This window comes from Heptranchias perlo, chromosome 22, assembly GCF_035084215.1.
Source record: "Heptranchias perlo isolate sHepPer1 chromosome 22, sHepPer1.hap1, whole genome shotgun sequence".
Classification (NCBI taxonomy): domain Eukaryota; kingdom Metazoa; phylum Chordata; class Chondrichthyes; order Hexanchiformes; family Hexanchidae; genus Heptranchias; species Heptranchias perlo.
The window spans coordinates 5,684,049-5,709,454 of record NC_090346.1 but is presented as its reverse complement, the minus strand read 5'-3'; the positions used below and the strand labels follow the sequence as shown (position 1 = coordinate 5,709,454).

Sequence of the window (25,406 nt, the reverse complement as noted above, 5' to 3'; positions counted from 1 at the left end):
CTCACACACAGGCAGAGCTTCAAGACGGGGATAGTGGGCAGAGCTTCAAGACGGGGATAGTGGGCAGAGCTTCAAGACGGGGATAGTGGGCAGAGCTTCAAGACGGGGATAGTGGGCAGAGCTTCAAGACGGGGATAGTGGGCAGAGCTTCAAGACGGGGATAGTGGGCAGAGCTTCAAGACGGGGATAGTGGGCAGAGCTTCAAGACGGGGATAGTGGGCAGAGCTTCAAGACGGGGATAGTGGGCAGAGCTTCAAGACGGGGATAGTGGGCAGAGCTTCAAGACGGGGATAGTGGGCAGAGCTTCAAGACGGGGATAGTGGGCAGAGCTTCAAGACGGGAATAGTGGGCAGAGCTTCAAGACGGGGATAGTGGGCAGAGCTTCAAGACGGGGATAGTGGGCAGAGCTTCAAGACGGGGATAGTGGGCAGAGCTTCAAGACGGGGATAGTGGGCAGAGCTTCAAGACGGGGATAGTGGGCAGAGCTTCAAGACGGGGATAGTGGGCAGAGCTTCAAGACGGGGATAGTGGGCAGAGCTTCAAGACGGGGATAGTGGGCAGAGCTTCAAGACGGGGATAGTGGGCAGAGCTTCAAGACGGGGATAGTGGGCAGAGCTTCAAGACGGGGATAGTGGGCAGAGCTTCAAGACGGGGATAGTGGGCAGAGCTTCAAGACGGGGATAGTGGGCAGAGCTTCAAGACGGGGATAGTGGGCAGAGCTTCAAGACGGGGATAGTGAGCAGAGCTTCAAGACGGGGATAGTGAGCAGAGCTTCAAGACGGGGATAGTGGGCAGAGCTTCAAGACGGGGATAGTGGGCAGAGCTTCAAGACGGGGATAGTGGGCAGAGCTTCAAGACGGGGATAGTGAGCAGAGCTTCAAGACGGGGATAGTGAGCAGAGCTTCAAGACGGGGATAGTGGGCAGAGCTTCAAGACGGGGATAGTGGGCAGAGCTTCAAGACGGGGATAGTGGGCAGAGCTTCAAGACGGGGATAGTGGGCAGAGCTTCAAGACGGGGATAGTGGGCAGAGCTTCAAGACGGGGATAGTGAGCAGAGCTTCAAGACGGGGATAGTGAGCAGAGCTTCAAGACGGGGATAGTGAGCAGAGCTTCAAGACGGGGATAGTGAGCAGAGCTTCAAGACGGGGATAGTGAGCAGAGCTTCAAGACGGGGATAGTGAGCAGAGCTTCAAGACGGGGATAGTGAGCAGAGCTTCAAGACGGGGATAGTGAGCAGAGCTTCAAGACGGGGATAGTGAGCAGAGCTTCAAGACGGGGATAGTGAGCAGAGCTTCAAGACGGGGATAGTGAGCAGAGCTTCAAGACGGGGATAGTGAGCAGAGCTTCAAGACGGGGATAGTGAGCAGAGCTTCAAGACGGGGATAGTGAGCAGAGCTTCAAGACGGGGATAGTGAGCAGAGCTTCAAGACGGGGATAGTGAGCAGAGCTTCAAGACGGGGATAGTGAGCAGAGCTTCAGCACGGGGATAGTGAGCAGAATTTTCGAACCGAATAGAGCAGGGAGAGAGAGAGAGAGAAGCCCCTGCCGTGATTTGCCCCCTTCCCGTCCATTGCAATGTCTTCACACTTTATTTAATGGGACACTCCAGACTATGACTAGGCTGCTATTTTACCATAGGTTGGCTCCTTCATTTCCGCCAAGACTTCCAGCTCGTCGGCAAACTGACTTTCGAACTCATCCTCCACCCCGTACATGCCGTGGTCCCCCTCCATCCCCGGCCCGGGTCCTCGGTCCTCGGTCCTCGGTCCTCGGTCCTCCTCACTCCTCCCCGGCCCTCCCTCCTCACTCACTCCTCCCTCACTCCCTCCTCACTCCAAACTACACACACTTCGCGCGAATTTTTCACAATCCCTTCCGGCTTGGGTTGCATGTGACGTCACAATTAGCGACCGATTCCCCGCCCCTCGAACCCGTAACCGTGTCAGGATTGGTGAATGGAGCTGTCAATCACAGACCATGACGCGGGCTTGCTTCTCCGATTGGTCCGTGCCGATGTCAGTCACGGGATTAGGGCGATGCTTCCTCTCATTTTGAATTGGATACATTCGGGAGGGATGTCACAAGAAGCTGCATTGATATAGCGCCTTTCACCGAGTAAAATGGCCCAAGGAGCTTCACAGGAGCGAATCGTCCAAAAATTAATACCCAGCCAAGGGAGGAGACATTAGGACAGGTGACCAAAGGCTTGGTCAAAGAGGTAGGTCTTAAGGAGTGTCTTTAAGGAGGAGAGTGGTTCAGGGGGGGGGGATTCTGGACCCCAGGGCCGAGACAGCTGAAGGTACAGCTGCCAGTGGTGGGGAGAAGGAAGTCAGGGATGTGCAAGAGGCTAGAATTGGAGGAATGTCGAGTTCTCTGAGGGCTGGAGGGGGATACAGAGATAGGACGGGATGAGAACATGGAGGGATTTGAAAACAAGGATGAGATTTTTAAAATCAAAGCGTTGCTGGTCTTGGAACCAACGTAAGTCAGCGAACATAGGGGTGATGGGTGAACAGGACTTGGTGCAAGATAGGATACGGGCAGCAAACAGAGTTTTGGAGGGTGGAAGATGAGAGGGCTGACAGGAGAGCGTTGGAATAGTTGAGTCAGGAGGTAACATAAACATGGAAGAGGTTTTCAGCAGTAGGTGGGCTGAGGCAGGGGTGGAGATGGGTGGTGTTACAGAGGTTCAAGTAGGCGGACTTTGTGATGGAGCGGATATGGGGTTGGAATCTCAGCTCAGGGTCAAATAGGACGCCGAGGAGGTGAACGGCCTGGTTCCGCCTCAGACAGTGGCCAGGGAGGGGATGGAATTGGTGGTGAGGGAACGGAGTTTGCGGCGGGAGCCAAAGACAATGGCTTTGATTGTCCCAATGTCTAATTATGTTTTCAGATGATGGCGTCGAGGGGCAGCATCTAGATGAGAAATAGGATGGGGCCAAGGATAGACCCTTGGGGGAGTCCAGAGGTGACAGTATGGGTCCGGGAAGAGAATCCATTGCAGGAGATTCTCTGGCTACGATTGGATAAGTAAGAGTGGAACCAGCCGAGGGCAGTCCCACTCAGTTGGGCAACAGAAGAGAGGTGTTGGAGGAGGATAGTGTGGTCAACCGCGTCAAAGGGCGCAGACAGGTCATGAAGGCTGAGGAGGGATAGTCCACCATGGTCACAGTCACGTAGGACGTCATTTGTGACTTTGATTAGGGCCGTTTCACTGCTGTGGCAGAGAGAGACTTTACGGCAGGCGGAGAGAGACTTTACGGCAGGTGGAGAGGGAGTGCTGTGTGGATGTGCTGAGGTGACAGGTGTACTTTGGTTATTGTGTTATTTATATAGTAAATTGGCTGCGGAGCGATCAGTAATTTATAACCACTTTAGTAAAAAGTGGCATTTCTTCTGCCCCATGGGTACTTAAAGGAGCCGCTCGCTGTAACTGACCATTGATTATACTGAATGTCACTTGGGTCAGAAACCAGTGGCCTGTGTTCAAGAATTGATGGTTGATCTTCTGCTCAATAAAATGAGTAAACAATTTTACAACACCAAGTTATAGTCCAGCAATTTTATTTTAACTTCACAAGCTTTCGGAGGCTTCCTCCTTCCTCAGGTAAATGAGGAAGGAGGAAGCCTCCGAAAGCTTGTGAAGTTAAAATAAAATTGCTGGACTATAACTTGGTGTTGTAAAATTGTTTACAATTGTCAACCCCAGTCCATCACCGGCATCTTCACATCAATAAAATGAGGCCATTGTCCTTTGGCCAAGTGTTTCTTGCAAACTGCTTTCCCAGGGATACACAGAAATGTGATTGGTGACGTTTTAGATAAACCACAACAAAAATACAAACAACTGATCGTGGTCAATGAAGAACTTTTCAAACTGCCTGAAAAACTCCACAACATGTGTTTATAATGGAAAGATCGATTCTCTACCCCCTCCCCGGCCATTAGAATACATTGGGCCTGAATTTGCTGAAAACCTGCACCTTAGTAATGGCACATCTATGACGTACGCCATTGTTACGGTGCAGAAATTTCAAGAAATTATGGTACGAGTGACTTATGCCTTTAAGTGTGCCATGCCACAATTTGCTGGAGGCATTTAAAAGGGTATGATTTCTTAATGAGTAGGAGAGTACAATTGTGGTAAAGTGTGAGTAACAGCAGCAATGGTCAAGTCCATCCCAGTCTTTACAGTGTTTGACAAATTTGAACCTCTTCCGATAAATGCTTCAGTATTGAAGATATTCTCCCAGTAAACATTTGTTGAATAAAGACTTACAATGAGAAGTTCCTGTTAACTAAAAGCCCTTTAATGGTTGTGTGGCACAGGCCTCCTGCATGCTTGATTAGCTACAGGAACAGATGGGACTACATCAGACTTGCCTGTCACAGTTAGAACTGCCTTTTGTTAGTAGAGGGTCCATACTTGAAACATTAACTCGTCTGTTCTCTCCACAGATGCTGCCTGATCTGCTGAGCGTTTGCAGAATTTTATGATGTTTCAGATTTCCAGCACCTGCAATTTTGTGCTTTTTGCCTTTTGTTCCCATTGTGGCCACTGGTTGTACTTAACCATTTGACTGAGAACAACTGAATCTCATCATATATATGGCTGATGGATAAGGCAGGGTTAGGATATTAAACTGATCAGAGGGTTGTGAATCAAGTATCTTAATTGCTGGAGTCTGGTGAGCCAACCTGTCTTTTTCAGTCACAGTTTAGTTAATTCTGCTTCCTTCCACATTCGCACCTTGGCAGACCTGTACAAATGCTCAGGGGGTGCTCATCATCCACTGAATAACGTCCCAGCTAATTGAAATATTAGGCCAGCGTCTTCGAACTCGCCAGCTTTCTGTGCCTGTCCAGAATTGAAATCTGTGCCATTTATACTCTTGGAACATGTAGTTACCTCAGACTAGAATGAAAATGGAGACAGCTGATCTGGGGCTAAAAAAGGTTAAATTATAAGAACATAAGAAATAGGAGCAGGAGTAGGCCAATCGGCCCCTCGAGCCTGCTCCGCCATTCAATAAGATCATGGCTGATCTGATCCTAACCTCAAATCTAAATTCATGTCCAATTTCCTGCCTGCTCCCCGTAACCCCTAATTCCCTTTACTTCTAGGAAACTGTCTATTTCTGTTTTAAATTTATTTAATGATGTAGCTTCCACAGCTTCCTGGGGCAGCAAATTCCACAGACCTACTACCCTCTGAGTGAAGAAGTTTCTCCTCATCTCAGTTTTGAAAGAGCAGCCCCTTATTCTAAGATTATGCCCCCTCATTCTAGTTTCACCCATCCTTGGGAACATCCTTACCGCATCCACCCGATCAAGCCCCTTCACAATCTTATATGTTTCAATAAGATCGCCTCTCATTCTTCTGAACTCCAATGAGTAGAGTCCCAATCTACTCAACCTCTCCTCATATGTCCACCACCTCATCCCCGGGATTAACCGAGTGAACCTTCTTTGTACTGCCTCGAGAGCAAGTATGTCTTTTAAGTATGGAGACCAAAACTGTATGCAGTATTCCAGGTGCGGTCTCACCAATACCTTATATAACTGCAGCAATACTTCCCTGTTTTTATATTCTATCCCCCTAGCAATAAAAGCCAACATTCCGTTGGCCTTCTTGATCACCTGCTGCACCTGCATACTAACTTTTTGATTTTCTTGCACTAGGAACCCCAGATCCCTTTGTACTGCAGTACTTTCCAGTTTCTCGCCATTAAGATAATAACTTGCTCTCTGATTTTTCCTGCCAAAGTGCATAACCTCACATTTTCCAATATTGTATTGCATCTGCCAAATCTCCGCCCACTCACCCAGACTGTCAATATCCCCTTGTAGGTTTTTTATGTCCTCCTCACTCTCTACTTTCCCTCCCATCTTTGTATCATCTGCAAACTTTGATACGTTACACTCGGTCCCCTCCTCCAAATTGTTAATATAGATTGTAAAGAGCTGGGGACCCAGCACCGACCCCTGTGGAACACCACTGGCTACTGGTTGCCAGTCCGAAAATGAACCATTTATCCCAACTCTCTGCTTCCTGTTTGATAACCAATCCTCCACCCATGCCAGAATATTACCCCCAATCCAGTGATTCTTTATCTTGAGCAATAATCTTTTATGTGGCACCTTGTCGAATGCCTTCTGGAAGTCTAAATACACTACGTCCACTGGTTCCCCTTTATCCACCCTGTACGTTATGTCCTCAAAGAACTCAAGCAAATTTGTCAGACATGACTTCCCCTTCGTAAAGCCATGCTGACTTTGTCCTATTAAATTATGTTTATCCAAATGTTCCGCTACTGTCTCCTTAATAATAGACTCCAAAATTTTACCCACCACAGATGTTAGGCTAACTGGTCTATAATTTCCTGTTACATTAGCAGTTTTCCAATCTGCCGGGACCTTTGCTGAGTCCAGAGAATTTTGGAAAATTATTACCAAAGCATCCACAATCCCTACTGCCACTTCCCTCAAGAGCCTAGGATGTAAGCCATCAGGTCCAGGGGATTTATCCACCTTGAGTCCCATTAATTTACTGAGTACCAATTCCTTAGTGATTTTAATCGTATTTAGCTCCTCCCCCCCCTGGAGACCCCTGTTTGTCCAGTGTTGGGATATTCTTAGTGTCCTCTACCGTAAAGACTGAAACAAAATATTTGTTCAGCATTTTTGCCATCTCCATGTTTCCCACCATTAATTTCCCGGTCTCATCCTCTAAAGGACCTACATTTGCCTTAGCCACCCTTTTTCTTTTTATATATTATTATGAGGACAAGTTGTATAGATTAGGCTTTATCCCCTTGACTATACAAGATTAAGGGGTGATCTAATTGAGATGATTAAAGGATTTGATAGGGTGGATAGAGAGAAACTATGTCCTCCAGTGGGGGTGTCCAGAACAAGGGGGCATAACCTTAAAATTAGAGCTAGGCTGTTGAGGGGTGATGTCGGGAAGCACTTCTTCACACAAAGGGGAGTGGAAATCTGGAAGTTTCTTGTCCCAAAAAGCTGCTGAGGCTGGGGGTCAATTGAAAATTTCAAAACTGAGATTGATAGATTTTTGTTAGGTAAGGGTATTAAGGGTTACGGAAACAAGGTGGGTAAATGGAGTTAAGATACAGATCAGCCATGATCTAATTGAATGGCGGAACAGGCTTGAGGGGCTGAATGGCCTACTCCTGTTCCTAGAAGCTGTTTGTAAGGCCTGTGTAAACACATTTTACAACAAATGATATACACTTTATCGAACTCTGCTCTTGTTGTATACCTACTAACCGTCCAAGTGCCTAGGAAGCTGGCCATGTATGTATGCCTAAACTAGGACCGTGCTTATTTTGTTAACTTTTGTTTGAGGTTTTTCCAACTTGCAGAATATGGAGAAGTAGTTCACAGAGCAATAAATGACAAATATAAAAAGTACATTGAAAAGTAACAATTCTTATAAGGTAAACCAGCATAGTTCTCCATTGGAACAGCTATTGTATAGTAGAGTCAAATGATGACTTATAGCTACCAGTTGGGCTAGACGGTGGGTGAATTATGTTGGAGCACTAACACAGACTGATGGGCAAGAATTCATGCTCTTGGTTCTTCACTTGGTGGGTTCCCATCCCAGCCTAACAGGCAGGAAAAGAGAGAGAGAGAGAGAGAGAGCGAGACTAACTCCAGACTACTCTCGCCCACTACCCTGTAGCTGATTACAGAGTAACATTGGCAAAGACCTGCTCATCTGACTGGGGGTGGTGTATGTTACAGGGGGGAGACCAAAAAAAAGGAGCAAGTTTTTAAAAAAAATCTTTTAAACCTCACAGGCGTCACAGGGCTGTTCTCCTCTCTCCCCAGCACAAAGGCAGCACCAGTTTTAAACTGCCCAGAATGCATAAAGTCTGCTTCTGTTAGTCATTAGTTAACAGTCCCGTTACCTTTTTAAGTAGTGGAGCCATGCAATAATCTTCAGTTCTCCATCTTCCCTTAGGTTTGCAGCTGCATGTTGTGGTGACATGGAGCCTGCCAGCATGGACAACCTGTGCATTCTGTACCAGAGCACAGATTTCCTGGTGGTGAACAAGCATTGGGACATTCGCATTGATAGTAAGATGTGGTACGAAAAGCTGACTGTCCAGTCTCAGCTGAAGCACCAGTTTCCTGAGCTTGTTGACCCAGATACTTACTATGGGTTTAGGTGAGTAACTTGTGTCCTCTTCATATTATCGATGTGCTAAAGATGTTGGTGCTCTGAATTTATTCCATTTGCATTGTGGGAATTTAGAAAAAGAAAGAACTTGCATTTATATAGTGCCTTACACACCCTCAGGACATCCCAAAGCATTTTACAGCCAATGGAGTACTTTCTGAAGCATAGTCACTGTTGTAATGAAGAAAGAACGGCAGCCAATTTGCAAACAGCAAAATCCCATAAACAGCAGTGTGACAGTAACTAGATATTCTGTTTTAGTGATGTCGGTTGAGGGATAAATATTGGCCAGGACAACGGGGAGAACTCTCTTGCTGTTCTTCGAAATAGTGCCATAGGATCTTTTACATCCATGGAGGCCTTGGTTTAATGTCTTATCTGAAAGACTGCATCTCCGACAGTGTAGCACTCCCTCAGTACTGCACTGCAGTGTCAGCATAGATTATGTGCTCAAGTTTCTGGAGTGAGACTTGAACCTACAACCTTCTGACTCAGAGACGAGAGCGTTACCTCTGAGCCACGGCTCACACCTAGAGGACTGACGGCAATACTGAAACTACTGTTCATACACGGCCTTAAGTTTCTTGCCTCGGCTCTTGATCAAATTTGGGGGTAGCCTAAAATTCCTCTTTTTTCACAAAACAAAATGGGACTTTGAAATATGTGTGATTTCTGAGAAGGCTTAGCGAGAAAAGGGTGTTTCCCAGTCTTTTATTCAAAGAGGAGTTTCACTCCTTGGAGTGTGACAACCACACCGCTGACCCATGACCTCAGTCTGCCTGTGGTCAGAGCATAATGGCAGCTGCTTACATTTGCTGATGGCAGCAATTTGCTTCCAGTTGGACAAAGACGTCAGTTCTTGGGGCAGTAAAACTGAGGCTATTATTAACGATTTAGCCCCCTGGGTATTTTTAAGAAAGAATACATTACTTGTCAGAACGTTAAAGCTTGTTATATGAGGAGCCTGATTGCTGGCAGGTCAGAAGCATTGGCTCCCTCCAGTCTTTTGTGGATAGCTTGACTTAAGCTTCTGCTTAAACTGAGCTGTAATTATTATAATGTTACTTTGCAAAAAATGAAATGTGTTACCCACGCCCAGTAGGTCAAAAGAGTTTAAATTCAAGACTCGCATTAGTAACTTTACACTGGGGATTTATTTTAAAACTGAAACATCTAGCTCCTTTGCAGGCCCTGCTGGAAATGCATGTATGTGAACATTATTGACTGTGATGGTTTAGACAGTTGAATAGCTTGCAACGTGCGCATTTAAGGTTTACACACAAATAATGTTCACTTGGATGAGTTCTGCCCATGGAACCATAATCCAGCTGGGAATCAGTACATTTGCGAAAAGAGAGTGAAGATGGAAGACAATTGTGAGAGAAACAAAAAGATTCTTCTCTGATAAATCATCTGGCAACAGGAAAAAACCTAATGTATTGTTTTTAGTCCATTATATTTAAGAGGGTGGAGCATGGGTATAGTAGATACTGACTGTAGTCAAAGTGCCTAGCTATAAACCACTGACCCAAGGGTTACTTACCGTAGTGACCAGGAGTGTCTGTTAATTAACTTCAGATTTCTTCATTTTGTTCTGTGTTTTCTGGACAGATTTTGCCATCAGCTAGATTTCTCCACTAGTGGGGCACTGTGTATTGCTTTCAGTAAGATGGCAGCTGCCAAGGCCTACCGGTGTTTCAGAGATCGTCTGGTAACCAAGGTTTACCTGGCTCTGGTAAGTATCTCTTTGTCTTGTTTAATTGGTTGCAAACAATCTTCACATTGTGCATCATTCCTTCAGAACACCAATCGGGTCCCACGGTGTCCTAAAGTCATTGACTCCATTTAAATTTAAGTTGTGATTTTTTTTTTCCTTTTAAAACTGACTATGATGTGGCTGCACCTTGCTCCCTCTACCCAGTCACGAGTGCCATCGCCTTGTCATTTCTAAGGTAAGGGCTCAGAAATGGTGGGGTGTTGTTGTTTAGTCTCTGTTCCCAGCAAGGATTCCTAGTCCTTTTGGTTATCCAGTGACTCCTGCTGGAAATTACACATGTTGAACATCGGGTGAGTACAGGAAGAGACTCCGCTGTGATATCTCTCCCCCCCCCCCCCCCCCCCCAGTGATGGAATATAGCCTGGACTTGTACTTGAAGCGTGCTGACATGGGTGAGGTGCTGGTGTCTTTGGAACTGTAACTAGTAGGAGCCACTGAATTAGGATGTGAGCGGAGGGGGAGAAGGAAAGGAAGCAAATGATAATGGGACGTGATTTCCTCTGGTCCCCATGTTTTGCCGATATCGTAAGCAGAGCGATAGTGATTTGTAGTGGAATTGACACAGTATTCAATCCCTGCCACTAGATGGCTTTGTTGCATTAACAAAGAATGATGACCGTATCTGTCTACAGATATATATCAAGAGCAGAGTAACAGCGACAGCATGGGGCGATCATCATTGCTTCACACATTCATTTGTTTTGTGTGAAGACTTCCAGATCTTTGTTTTCTATTTTTTTTTGGTTAGTAGAGTGCCTGACACATGGAGAAATCAGACTTAAGTGCCTTTGAAACAAATTACTGAGAAATCCACAGAAGTACAGTGAAACCTGTAAATTAGGGACATCTAAGGGACTTGCAGCAGGTGTCCTTTATTTGCAGGTGTCCTTATTTTCAAAATGGTCACTGTATGTACAGTAAACCAGATGAGCCAAATATCCCGGGATTGGCTGTATCTAATTCTGGAGCCCGGCCAGTAGGACACCATTTCAGTTCTATTTTCTGTTCGTTAGGTTTCCCAGTTCATTGCGATCCTTAGAAGTGTAGTGAATGGCAAGGAGGATAGTGATAGACTTCAAGAGGATATAGACAGGCTGGTGAAATGAGTGGACACGTGGCAGATGAAATTCAATGAAGAAAAATGCGAAGCGATACATTTCGGTAGGAAGAATGAGGAGAGGCAATATAAACCTAAGGGGTACAGGAACAGAGAGATCTGGGGGTATATCTGCACAAATTGTTGGAGGTGGCAGGGCAGGTTGAGAAAGCGGTTAAAAAAGCATACGGGATCCTGGGCTTTATAAATAGAGGCATAGAGTACAAAAGTAAGGAAATCATGATGAACCTTTATAAAACACTGGTTCGGCCATAACTGGAGTATTGTGTCCAGTTCTGGGCACTGCACTTTAGGAAAGATGTGAAGGCCTTAGAGAGGGTGCAGAAGAGATTTACTAGAATGATTCCAGGGATGAGGGACTTCAGTTATGTGGATAGATTGGAGAGGCTGGGGTTGTTCTCCTTGGAACAGAGATGGATGCGAGGAGATTTGATAGAGGTATTTAAAATCATGAAGGGTCTAGACAGAGAGAAACTGTTCCCATTGGTGGAAGGGTCAAGAACCAGAGGACACAGATTTAAGGTGATTGGCAAAAGAACCAAAGGTGACATGAAGAAAAACTTTTTTACACAGCGAGTGGTTAGGATCTGGATGCACTGCCCGAGCGGGTGGTGGAGGCAGATTCAATCATGGCCTTCAAAAGGGAACTGGATAAGTACTTGAAAGGAAAACATTTGCAGGGCTAAGGGGAGAGGGCGGGGGAGTGGGACTAGCTGAATTGCTCTTGCATAGAGCCGGCACGGACTCGATGGGCTGAATGGCCTCCTTCCATGCTGTAACCTTTCGATGATTCTATCCTGGGGTCCTTTTCCATTTACAGAGCGATGTCCTGATCCTGGGATCTGCTGCGTTGGCAGCCTGCACAGGGTGAGTTGGCTGCTGTAGGGCTGGAGTGCTTGGGAGATCCCAGCCAAATTGTGGGGGAGGGATTAATGTCCTGCAGACCCCTGTCCAGGACCCCCTTCCCTCCGTGTGCTGCAGCTGTTAATGTTTGAACTGCGGGGGGTGGGTCGGGAGCTGTTAGCAGCTCATCCGTACCTGACACACTGGTGGAGTAAGATGGGATCCCCCAAACGCAGCTTTACTTTTTCCCGCTCTCTCCAGCCGCTTGCCCGTTTTCGGTTGGGTTTTGACTGCTCGTCGCGTCCGTTGCTCGCAGTCTGACCGGAGTTTTCCTCTTGCGCTGCGGCTTTCACACTCTGCACCCTGTGCTCCTCTGCTCTGCACTCAATACTGTTTTAAATTAGAAATATCTGATAATATTTGACAGGAATGGAAAAAAATGGATTCCACCACCTGAAGCCGGATGGCGTGCTGCTTGACAGACTGAAGTTTGAAGGACCGCCCGGTGCAGTTCCCAGCTTATGCGGAATGGGGAGTGCCTTACCCAGCACCCATAGCGGCAGAGAAATCCCCGGGATGGAGCCATGCAAGTATTCAGTCCCTGGGATGGAGCGGTTTCTTGGCCGCTATGCATGCTAATGCACTCCCCATTCCACAAAAGCCGTTTCTTTCACCTGTTGCTGCCTCGCACTGACTGACCTGTTCCGTGTTTTAAGTTGCAAACGGACTTGGTGCGTTGAAGGCTGTCCTTAGTTTGTAATTTGTGAGTGTCCGTGATTTCAATGTGCAGCTTGTATCTGTTACAATGCAAGTTATTTGGGACTGTCGCTAAATGTCCGGTTTTTGCAGGTGTCCGTTTGTTTGGTGGTGTCCATTTGTACAGGTTTCACTGTAGTTTTTGTTTGCCTGATACAGACTACGCACTCTCCTGTAGGAGGGAACCACACTAACCAAAGACCAGGGGGTATGAGAGAGCATGCACTCTTTATCAAGCAAGTAGAAACTTGTGGATTTTCTCAGTAGTTTGGTTTAAGTTGTTACATCGAATCTGCAGCACAGAAACAGGCCATTCGGCCCAACTGGTCTATGCCTCCTCCTACCCCTCTTTATCTAACCCTATCAACATACCCTTCAATTCCTTTCTCCCTCATGTGCTTATCTAGCTTCCCCTTAAATGCATCTATTCCTTGTGGTAGCAAGTTCCACATTCTAACCACTCTTTGGGTAAAGAAGTTTCTCCTGAATTCCCTATTGGATTTATTAGTGTCTATCTTATATTTATGACCTATAATTTTGGACTCCCCCACAAGTGGAAACATTTTCTCTCTGTCTACCCGATCAAACCCTTTCATTATCTTAAAGACCTCGATCAGGTCAGCCCTCAGCCTTCTCTTTTCTAGAGAAAAGAGCCCCAGCCTGTTCAGCCTTTCATGATAAGTATATCCTCTCAGTCCTGGTATCATCCATGTGAATCTTTTTTGTACCTTCTCCGATGCCTCTATACTCTTTTTATAATGTGGAGATCAGAGCTGTTCACAGTACTCCAAGTGAGGTCGAACCAAGGTTCTATACGAGTTTAACATAACTTCTCTGCTTTTTAATTCTATCCCTCTAGAAAAGAACCCCGGTGCTTGGTTTTCCTTTTTTATGGCCTTATTAACCTGCGTCGCTATTTTTTTTATTCGTTCATGGTATGTGGGCGTCGCTGGAGAGGCCGGCATTTATTGCCCATCCCTAATTGCCCTCGAGAAGGTGGTGGTGAGCCGCCTTCTTGAACCGCTGCAGTCCGTGTGGTGAAGGTTCTCCCACAGTGCTGTTAGGAAGGGAGTTCCAGGATTTTGACCCAGCAACGATGATTAGTGATGGGTTTCCACATGTTTCAGATATCCAACTGACCAAAAAAAATGTTCTTTTGAAAATCTGAACTGGAATTGAATTATTTCATTAAGCAAAAATAAAGCCTAAAATTTTACTTTGTACTGGAACATAGGAACAGGAATAGGCCATTCAGCCCCAAGAGGCTGTTCCACTATTCAATTAGATCATAGCCGATTTGTATCTTAACTCCTTTTACCCGCCTTGGTTCTGTAACCCTTAATACCCTTGCCTAACAAAAATTAGAATCTCAGTTTGAAATTTTCACTTGATCCCCAGTCTCACCAGCTTTTTGGGGGAGAGCGTTCTAGATTTCCACTCCCCTTTGTGTGAAGAAGTGTTTCCTGATATCACCCTGAATGGTCTAGCTCTAATTTTAAGGTTATGTCCCCTTGTTCTGGACTCCCCCTCCAGAGGAAAGAGTTTCTATCTACCATATCAACTCCTTTAAACACCTCAATTAGATCACCCATTAATCTTCTATACGCCAGGGAGAACGCCTCGTGTGTGGCTTCTTTAATTCTGTCATGATGCATAAGGAGTTTAAAATCCAGAATGTTCCAGCTCATTTTGTTGCAACGATTTTTTGGTTTATCTCAAAACATGCCCAGGGGAGAAGCCAAGCCATTCGGCTCAAATACAATCATGTGTGATTTGTTGCACTGTGTCACCATATATACTTTTCGCCATGGACATCCAGTCCCCATCCACCACCACTCTCCTCCGCCTGGTTGAACTTCTTCTTACATTGAACAACTTCTCCTTTGACTCCACTCACTTCCTCCAAATAAAAGGTGTCGCTATGGGAACCTGCATGGGCCCTAGCAATGCCTGCCTTTTTGTGGGATGCGTTCTTTGTTCCAGTCCTATTGATGTCCTCTCCCTCAACTCTTTTTCTGGTACATTGATGACTCTGTTGGTGCTGTTTCCTTCTCTCGCCCCGAACTGGAAAATTTCATCAACTTTGCTTCCGATTTCCACCCCTCCCTCACCTTCACGTGGCCCATCTCCAACTCTTCCCTCACCTTCCTCGACTTCTCTCTTCATTTCTGGGATAGGCTGTCCACCGATATCAACTATAAGCCCACCGACTCCCACAGCTACCTTGATTACACTGCCTCCCATCGTGCTTCCTGTAAGGACTCTATTCCATTCTCCCAATTTTTCCGCCTCCGTCGTATCTGTTCTGACGATGCCACCTTCCACATTAGTGCTTCCGATACGTCGTCTTCCTTCCTCAACCGAGGATTCCCTTCCACTGTAGTTGACAGGGCCCTCGACCGTGTCCGCCCCATTTCCGCGCTTTTGCTCTCACCCCTTCCCCTCCCTCCCAGAATCGTGACCGGGTCCCCCTTGACCTCACCTTCCACCCCACCAGCCTCCACATTCAACGTATCCTCCGCCACCTCCAACGCTATCCCACCACCAAACACATCTTCCCCTCCCCTCCCCTTTCAGCATTCCGAAGGGACCGTTCCCTCCATGGCGCCCTGGTTCACCTTTCCACACCCTCCACACCCGCTCTCCTTCCCTCGGTACCTTCCCATGCGAGCAGAAAATGTAACACCTGCACTTTCCCCTCCCTTCCTCCTTCCCACCGTCCAGGGCCCCAAACACTCCTTCCAGGTGAAACAACGCTTTACTTGTACTTGGCTGCTCACTATGCAATCTCCTCTACGTTGGGAGACCAAACGTAGATTGGGTGATTAGAAAACTTCCCTTTTTACCCCTCACTTATATATTCTAAACCGTTTCACTTGTAAAGTGGGATTGTTGACACAAATGTGAAATCTAATGCGGCCATCTTTACAACAGGTCAGAGGTCACGTCTCCATGGATCGCACGACGATTGATCGTGCAATTGGTAAAAACACAACAGAAGGAATGACGCACATGATGTGTACTGAAGGAACACAGGGTAAAGTAATCAATTACAACTACTCCAGAATGAGTTAGCAGCTGATAAACCCTTACCATGCTAAATGAACAGGGCTGCATATGCATGGTGGAAAGATGCATTGTTATAGACTTCAAAGGTTAATATTAACTACAGGAGAGTTTCTCATAGATCTTTTTTGACTGCAAATTTAAGGAGAAAATGATCAAACATTTGCTTTATAATAAACTTCTCGCCTTTTTCCCCCGTTGAGGTTTCCCTGTACCATGCACCAGAGCTACTTGTAAGCTTCTGCTAGTGCTTCCCTGCAACTCTCACTGGACAGTGCACTAGAGCAGCCAAGGGTGCCTGGTCATCCAATCTTCCCTCTGAGATTGGCATACTTGCCATGAGGGGCGTGGTGGGCTTGTCAATCTCTACTAGAGGTTACCAGCGCATCGACACAGTGCCATCACTGAGAGTCAACTTTTAACAGCTGGTCATCTTTTAGCAACAAAGATGAAAGGCCAAAGTCCATAGTTCAGGAAGCCATTAAGGTTGAAAGAGAAGGTGAGGTAAATGTGAACGTAGTGATTTGGACAATCCTATTCTCAGGTTTTAAAACATTACAGGAAGAAGGAAAGACTGATTGGGGAAAGAACAAGTTAGAATCGGAGATGGTGCACGGAATCTCAATTTTACCATGAGGAAGAGTGTGTAGGACCATATGTTTGGAACGTGGAACGAAAAGGAGAGGAAAGTGCAGCAAAGAACACAACATAGTAATATCGATTAAAATAAGGGACCAGTAAGATTGTGATGGGGAGAGAGAAGTTGGAGGCTAGAAGTGACAGAGGGGTTGCTTGTCAGGTAACAAGATTGAGAATGTAACCTGTAAATAGATTAACAAAATCAGCACAGCGAGTTTTCAGAATGTGAATAATTGGGAGAATTTTTGTCTTGAATATAATTGTGCATTTAACTATTATGTCTAGATTAGGAGTTCTACATTATGGGATTAAGTGAAATGTTATCTGGTATGAGTTTATCTGGAGTAAGCAGCTTCAAGTGGTGAGCACTGTGGAAGAAAGGAAAACAGTATTTAAATGATTTACTTCTACATGATTCTACAAAGGTTGTCAAAATCCCAAACCATCTCAGACTGAGCTGACTGTCCTGGAAAGAGGTTTTTACAGTGGAGATCCAGTTACTAAAGTGCTTCTGCAGCCATTAACAGGTTAGTAATGCTCTCTAAAGCTATAGCCCCATATATAAAATGCAGAGTCCTGTTAAAATAATTGTTAGCTTGGCCCAGCCTTAGCACTCTCACCTTTGAGTTAGAAGGTCGTGGGGTCAAGCCTTACTGAGGGGACATGAGAACATAATCTGGGCTGGCATTTCAGTGCATTAACTGAGAGAGTGCTGCATAGTTGGAGGTGCAGTCTTTTGGATAGGATATTAAACAGACCCTGTTAACCGCTTCAGGTGGGTGTAAAAAATGCCATGGTGCTCTTTGCAGATGAATAGGGGAGTTTTCCCAGTGTCCTGTCTAATATTTATCCTATAATCAACACCTCCAGAAACACATGAACTGGTAATTTATCTCATCGCTATTTGTGTGACCTTGCTGTGCACAAATTGGCTCCCACGTTTGCCCACTTAACAACAGTGACTGTATTTCAAAAGCAATTCATTAGTTGTGAAGTGCTATAGGGATTAATATAGGCGCTATATAAATAAAAGTTCCTTCTTTTGTTCTATAACATGGAGGGATAAGTTGGTGCAGTGGTTCATCTGTGGGACTTGAGTTTCAAACCAGCCCAGATACTAATGGGATAAAGTCTCCCCCTCAGATATTCATAGAGCATTCTCAGTCAATTTAGTTTTTGCAGCCTCTGTCCAGGAATGCACATGATCCACAGCACGGAGTTGCCCATATTCACCCTGTTGGCTGTATCATTTAGAGAAGCCTCAGGGTTGACTGGTGGTATTAAAAAAAAATGGAAACGTTAGCCAGGTGCAGAAAGTATGCTCTTCTGTTAGGTTAGAACTGAGGTGCGGGGTTTTTTAAAATTTGTTCATGGGATGTGGACGTCGCTGGAGAGGCCAGCATTTATTGCCCATCCCTAATTGCCCTTGAGAAGGTGGTGGTGAGCTGCCTTCTTGAACCGCTGCAGTCCGTGTGGTGAAGGTTCTCCCACAGTGCTGTTAGGAAGGGAGTTCCAGGATTTTGACCCAGCGACGATGAAGGAACGGCGATATACTTCCAAGTCGGGATGGTGTGTGACTTGGAGGGGAACGTGCAGGTGGTGTTGTTCCCATGTGCCTGCTACCCTTGTCCTTCTAGGTGGTAGAGGTCGCGGGTTTGGGAGGTGCTGTCGAAGAAGCCTTGGCGAGTTGCTGCAGTGCATCCTGTGGATGGTACACACTGCAGCCACTGTGTGCCAGTGGTGAAGGGAGTGAATGTTTAGGGTGGTGGATGGGATGCCAATCAAGCGGGCTGCTTTGTCCTGGACGGTGTTGAGCTTCTTGAGTGTTGTTGGAGCTGCACTCATCCAGGCAAGTGGAGAGTATTCCATCACACTCCTGACTTGTGCCTTGTAGATGGTGGAAAGGCTTTGGGGAGTCAGGAGGTGAGTCACTCGCCGCAGGATACCCAGCCTCTGACCTGCTCTTGTAGCCACAGTATTTAAATGGCTGGTCCAGTTAAGTTTCTGGTCAATGGTGACCCCCAGGATGTTGATGGTGGGGGATTCGGCGATAGTAATGCCGTTGACTGTCAAGGGGAGGTGGTTAGACTGTCTTTTGTTGGAGATGGTCATTGTCTGGCACGAATGTTACTTGCCACTTATCAGCCCAAGCCTGGAAGTTGTCCAGGTCATGCTGCATGCGGGCACGGACTGCTTCATTATCTGAGGGGTTGCAAATGGAACTGATCACTGTGCAATCATCAGCGAACATCCCCATTTCTGACCTTATGATGGAGGGAAGGTTATTGATGAAGCAGCTGAAGATGGTTGGGCCTAGGACACTGCCCTGAGGAACTCCTGCAGCAATGCCCTGGGGCTGAGATGATTGGCCTCCAACAACCACTACCATCTTCCTTTGTGCTAGGTCTGACTCCAGCCACTGGAGATTTTTCCCCCTGATTCCCATTGACTTCAATTTTACTAGAGCTCCTTGGTGCCACACTCGGTCAAATGCTGCCTTGATGTCAAGGGCAGTCACTCTCACCTCACCTCTGGAATTCAGCTCTTTTGTCTGTCTGAGCATCGGTGAGCAGGTTATTGGTTGAGTAAGTGCTGTTTGGGGGAGTGTTAAGGGAACTTTATACCATACGGCACAAATTGATCTCCAAGAAATATGTTTTGCATTAGAAATGATGTCATCAATCAGAACAGATGGGACTGTGGGAGAGAAAAAAAACAATGAAAGTAATGTCACCAGGACTGCACAATGGAGGTATTGGGTTCATCGCCCCATATTAATCTCAATTCTGCCTTCTCCTGTTTGCCACCTGAGCAGTTTATATGTGTGCGTGTGTGTGAACTTGGTTTCAATTTAAACTACAAATGGCTGACAGACTTTTATCATTTGAATGAAATTAATTCCATCATGTTTGCCAATCTGAATGAGTATGAAATGAGTTTCCACTCTCTCGCCCACATTAACCGTTGGAGGTAAATATTGCCCCAGATTTATTTGCAGCACTGATCAAAACTCATTTGCGACTTTACTTCTCATATATCAGTTCAGGCCACTCGGGGTATATAAATTGTATCTCAACAACCACAAAACAACTTGCATTTATTCAGCGTCTTTAACGTAATAAAACGTCCCTAGGCGCTTCCCAGGAGCGATTATCAAACACAATTTGACACCGAGCCACATAAGGAGATATTAAAACAGGCGACCAAAAGCTTGGTCAAAGAGGTAGGTTTTGAGGAGCATCTTAAAGGAGGTAGAGAGGTTTAGGGAGGGAATTCCAGAGCTCAGGGCCCAGGCAGCTGAAAGCTCGCCGCCAATGGTGGAGCGATGAAAATTAGGGATGCGGAAGAGGCCAGAATTGGAGGAACGCAGAGATCTCGGAGGGTTGTAGCGCTAGTGAAGGTTACAGAGATAGGGAGGGGAGAGGCCACAAGGGCCCTCGTCCTGTTTCCTCTATTGATGTTACATCTAAGCAGCATTATACTTAACCTAGGAGAGGTTGATGTGAACACTAAGGTGCAAAAAATAGGCAACTCTTCCACTTCTACCTTGGTGAGCAAATACTAATAATCCCCTAAAACTCTACCATCACAGAATCCAATTAGAAAGTATTACTTAAGTCACTAATCTGTGATTCCTACATTACGACAGTGATTACACTTCAAAAGTACTCCATTGGCTGTAAAGTGCTTTGGGACGTCCTGAGGTCGTGAAAGGCACTATATAAATGCAGGTTCTTTCTTTAATCCAAATAGCCACAAGAAAAGTTACTACTTTTCTTTGGATTATAGTAGCCCGATTATTAAATTGAGAGCCAGGAGTACCATCTGTTACAATATGAGAGAATATTTTGTCCCCTGAATAAAGTAGTTTGTAGAATTGACGGTTTGCAGTAGGTGTCAGGAAAACTCTTTTCATTTCCCCCTTCGCTGGTTGTATTGTATAAATGAGCTGTTCACAGATATGTTTGTTGTTTTATGATCTTGTTGAATTTTGTCCAGCAACAGAGAAGTAGGCCCTTTGATACAATGGTGCGATGCTTTGGAAAAATACCAGAGGAATAAAAAAGATTGAGATCCAAGATATGGCTAAATAGGCTTTTATCAGTAATGTTGCTTGTCTGGATTCCTATGATTATTGATTAAGAGGTGGAAATGTTTTCTTCCGGAATGCTGTAGAGGTGCCTCGATCCAATGCATGTGTTGTCATTTGTCTAGGCCGTACACACCAGCTGAGGGTCCATTGCAGCTCCGTGGGGCATCCCATAGTGGGAGACTTCACCTACAGCTTGAAGACGGACAACAGCCCTTATCGTATGATGCTTCATGCCCATCACCTGCAAATCCCCGTGGAGGGGGAGCTGATCGAGGTGACCGCGGCTGATCCTTTCACACACTCGGTGGACACCAATTGGGAACGGAGCTCGCGTGTCAATAGCTTGCACGACATAATCAAGGGGCTGAAAGGCAAATGTGTGACGGAGCAACGTGACAGGAACAGCGTTCTTGGAGTTCAAGCAGAGAAAAGACAGGTGAAAAAACCAAGTGAAGAGACAGAGGAAGAAAGAGAGAAATGCATGCAGTGGTTAAATGAATGGGCAACGAGCTAACATTAAGGAACTTGGTGACTGATGACTTTTTTCTGGAAGCTGCATATTAGCATTTTCTAAGGTAGCTTGTTGGGGAGACCAGTGGAAACCCTATGATCAGCTGGGTATCCAGTGATGAACAGATTCGCTATGAACCTGTTTTGCACTACTGGCATAGACCAGTTTCACTCCCTATATATCTAACCTGCATTAAACTGGTTATCCGATTAACAGCCTTTATGACACCCTCACTTTTGACTACCAAATTTTTTTTAGATGTTGCTCAGTGCCCATGAAAGCCATTCCTCCTCCCCAAGCACCAGCCCAACCTTGGTGGCCTGATGATTCCACACACCGTGAAATGTACAATGGAACAGGTTTTATATTAACTTTTATTTAAAAAAGTTCTTAAGATGAAGTATCTATTTCTTACCAAACATCAGCAAAATACAGTAGAAGCCACATAAGCAGGACATTCACTTTATAGGGACAACCTGCTGGGAACTAGTTTCTCTAAAATGATCCCCTGTGGTCCGATCCATTGGTTGAACAGGCCAGTCAATTCTTGTCTATCCAGTAAGGTGGAACAGCTGCTGTTGACAGTCAGCCATCAGCTTTGTTTACGTGATGGTAGAATAACTTGAGTTTGACACTAAATGAAATGTTGATGAACTGGGGAGATCACAAACAAAAGTCACTTGGGACAGGATGATTGGCTAATTACAAAGAATTGGCTTTACATAGAAGTTACAGCACAGAAACAGGCCTTTCAGCCCAATTGGCCAATGCCGGTGTTTATGCTCCTCCCACTTCATCTAACCCGATCAACATGTTCTTCTATTCCTTTCTCCCTCATGTACTTATCTAGCTTCCCAAGCACCTTGGGACGTTTTACTACGTTAAAGGTGCTATATAAATGCAAGATGTTGTTGTTCCCCTTAAATGCCTCTATGCTATTCATCTCCATGTGGGAGCGAGTTCCACATTCTAAGCACTCTCTGGGTAAAGAAGTTTATCCTGAATTCCTTACTGGATTTATTAGAGACTATCTTGTATTTCGGACCCCGAGTTTTAGACTCCCCCACAAGTGGAAACACCTGGGCTTCTGCTGATGTATCCCATTCAAATGGCTTCCAGTGTTGTTCAAAACGAGCAGGCTCAGCTTTTGTGTTACTCCATCCACAGGCAGGTGTGAAATGAAACTCCCACTTCTTTGCCCACTTGATTTTAAAGAGAGAATCAATTCCCTTTTTTGAAAAAAAAATTAGAAATCAAATGGCTACAATAATAATTTCTCACACTTTTTAACCATATTTTTAAAAACTGTTTTTGTTTAAACAACGAGGGCTGAATATTGCTATTCAGGGAGGTTGGCTGGTGCAGTGGGACCTCGTTCCAGTCCAGCCATTTTTTGTTAGCTTTTACAAGATTTGTATTGAGTTTGGGCAGCTTCAGTGCTGCACAATTTAAATTTTTGGTTATTAGTTTTATATGTCATTTTAATTGTGAAATAATTTTAGATTTGGTGAAAATTATATAAAGTTAATGGTCAATGAAAACCATGCTGAGTGCCCATATTATGAGCACAAACTGGCACTGAATTAACAAGTCTCATTTAGAGAGACCATGAAAATAGCCAAGATAAAAAACAGGAAATGCTGGAATCACTCGGGCAGCATCTGTCAAGAAAGGAAAATGTTGACGTTTCAGGCACAGCCCTTCATCAGAACTGAAAGCGGCTGGAAAACTTTGCACTGCTACAGTGGGGGGTTGTGCCTTTCAAACTGGTCTAAATTGAAGAGAGTAGAGAAAGCTGCAACTGTGACTGGGCAGCATTCAATGCTCGCACTGGTGCCGAGAGTGGAAAAAAGATGTCTTACTAACCAAAAAAGTCTTTTCTAAAAAAGAAAATCAACAAAGATTGGCACAAATTTGAGAAGTATTTAATTTTTAAAAGCATTCTGATGGTGAGCCCCAATATAAATGCTTGCAACACGATCATTGGGAAGCAGCAATATGACTGGCTAGTTCAGTTTGTTGTATTTTAATTTTCCTATTCACCAGACAGGAGATGGGACCCATCGCTCCACGGGGAGGTGGGACCCATCGCTCCACGGGGAGGTGGGACCCATCGCTCCACGGGGAGGTGGGACCCATCGCTCCACGGGGAGGTGGGACCCATCGCTCCACGGGGAGGTGGGACCCATCGCTCCACGGGGAGGTGGGACCCATCGCTCCACGGGGAGGTGGGACCCATCGCTCCACGGGGAGGTGGGACCCATCGCTCCACGGGGAGGTGGGACCCATCGCTCCACGGGGAGGTGGGACCCATCGCTCCACGGGGAGGTGGGACCCATCGCTCCACGGGGAGGTGGGACCCATCGCTCCACGGGGAGGTGGGACCCATCGCTCCACGGGGAGGTGGGACCCATCGCTCCACGGGGAGGTGGGACCCATCGCTCCACGGGGAGGTGGGACCCATCGCTCCACGGGGAGGTGGGACCCATGTCCCAATCGCTCACATTTTTAATCATGTCACATTTACTGACCAAGCCTGTAACTTTTTGATCAAGACGTTTTTAAACAAAAGGGATGATGGGTTTCAATGGAATTCTCGATGATGAGCTCCACTGATCAGACTGTGAGAGAATGTCCCCTTTAAAAAGTACCTGCGGTGGGGTAATTTATTGGTTGGTTTTTGCTGGATGTTTATGTGTACAAGTCTTGTTTTAATGTTTCAAATAAACTATTCAAACACATTTCTTTATACATGTCTAAATCTTGTTATCTAATTTTTTTAAAACAAAAATTTATTTAATGCTGGTTAGTTTTTTTTTTCAGAACAGCATCAGTGCAGAATTCCCTTGGGTCAGGACCTCATTCTCATTTCCTGATACCCCGCTTTTTGCAGGGCACCCTCAAAATTGGAGGAATTCAGATGTGACACCAAAATTGGTACAATGGTTCTTTATTTTAAACACAAGCGAGTTTGAATACATTTCAATATTTAAACAGTAATTTACAGAGAAGCAAAACGATATGACTCTGTTCGTCCTCTGGGTAGAGTGCGTAGTCCAGCTTCTGGTGCGGTATTTTGACCTCTACTACTGGATGTTGGTTTATTTTGTGTTTATGTGCACCTCTTTTAATCAGCCGATCTCCTGAGCTGTCAAAACTGTAGTGGTTTGCTCCTTTATCATGTAATGGTCATCCTGTTTGCTAAACTGATCAATTTAGCCAGGTATTTCAAAGGAACATGAGATGTCTTAAACACAGTCTGGATGCTTGATGTGGATCTCTGGGCCAATCTATCCACCTGTTTCTGTCCCTCCATTGTTCCAGCTAATCTCTGATATTAACACATCTTAAAAGAACATCCCTCTCCCTGGCCACTGCCTGAGACTGAACCAGACCGTTCGCAACCTTGGCGTCCTATTTGACCCTGAGACGAGCTTTCAACTACATCCGCTCCATCACCAAGACTGTCTACTTCTGTAACATCGCCTGTCTTCGCCCCTGCCTCAGCTCATCTGCTGATCACACTCTCATCCATGCCTTTGTTACCTCTAGACTTAGCTATTCCAATGCTCTCCTGGCTGGCCTCCCATCTTCCACCCTCCGTAAACTTGAGCTCATTCAAAACTCTGCTGCCTATATCCAAACTCGCACCAAGTCCCATCACCCACCGTGCTCGCTGACCTACATTGGCTCCCGGACCAGGAATGCCTCAATTTTAAAATTCTCATCCTTGCTTTCAGATCCTTCTGTGGCCTCACACCTCCCTATCTCTGAAATCTCCTCCAGCCCTACAACCCTCCGAGATCTCTGCGCTCCTCCAATTCTTGTCTCTTGCGCATCTCCGATTTTAATCGCTCCATCGTTGGCGGCCGTGCCTTCTGCTGCCTGGGACCTAAGCTCTGGAATTCCCTCCCTAAACCTCCGCCTCTCTACCTCTCTCCTCCTTTTAAGATGCTCCTTAAAACCTACCTCTTTGACCAAGCTTTTGGTCACCTGTCCTAATATCTCCTTATGTGGCTCGGTGTCAAATTTTGTTTCATAATCGCTCCTGTGAAGGGCGTTGGGATGTTTTACTATGTTAAAGGTGCTATATAAATGCAAGTTGTTGTTGTTGAATATGGGATGCCTTCCACACACAATGTGGAATGGGGCCAACCTCTCTGATGGTTCCTGCTTTTCCATTGTCCTGGCTAATCTCCAATGTTAGCGTATCCTTATCTGACTGACCTCAGAATGTGATTAACTTTTGACTTTTGCATCAGCAGCTTAGCAGTTTTTGGGTTTAAACTTTATCACTTTGACTGATTCGCAATGCAGGATGATTAATATGGCCAAACAAGAGATGTCCATTTTACTCCTACCCCCAATATTCTTATAGATTCCCCACCTTGAGGG

The 25,406-nt window shown here is 45.7% G+C and overlaps 2 protein-coding genes across 4 annotated transcripts in view; one reads left to right on the top strand and one right to left on the bottom strand.

The window, feature by feature from the left end:
* Positions 1-1,782, bottom strand: part of chtf18 (CTF18, chromosome transmission fidelity factor 18 homolog (S. cerevisiae)) — a 97,466-nt gene extending 95,684 nt beyond the window's left edge. For all 3 annotated transcript variants that reach the window (XM_068002852.1, XM_068002853.1, XM_068002854.1), the window contains exon 1: positions 1,634-1,782. In XM_068002852.1, coding sequence (XP_067858953.1) covers positions 1,634-1,733 — 100 coding nt within the window. In that variant the 5' untranslated portion in view covers positions 1,734-1,782. The remainder of the gene's footprint in view (positions 1-1,633) is intronic.
* A 249-nt stretch (positions 1,783-2,031) lies between these two features.
* rpusd1 (RNA pseudouridine synthase domain containing 1) lies at positions 2,032-23,750 on the top strand. The gene is made up of 6 exons (XM_068002851.1): positions 2,032-2,218; positions 7,991-8,197; positions 9,821-9,944; positions 15,637-15,739; positions 16,833-16,934; positions 20,623-23,750. The coding sequence occupies exons 2-6, from the start codon at positions 8,016-8,018 to the stop codon at positions 21,012-21,014; spliced, it is 903 nt and encodes a 300-aa protein (XP_067858952.1). The 5' UTR covers positions 2,032-2,218; positions 7,991-8,015; the 3' UTR covers positions 21,015-23,750.
* The last annotated feature ends 1,656 nt before the right edge of the window (positions 23,751-25,406 follow it).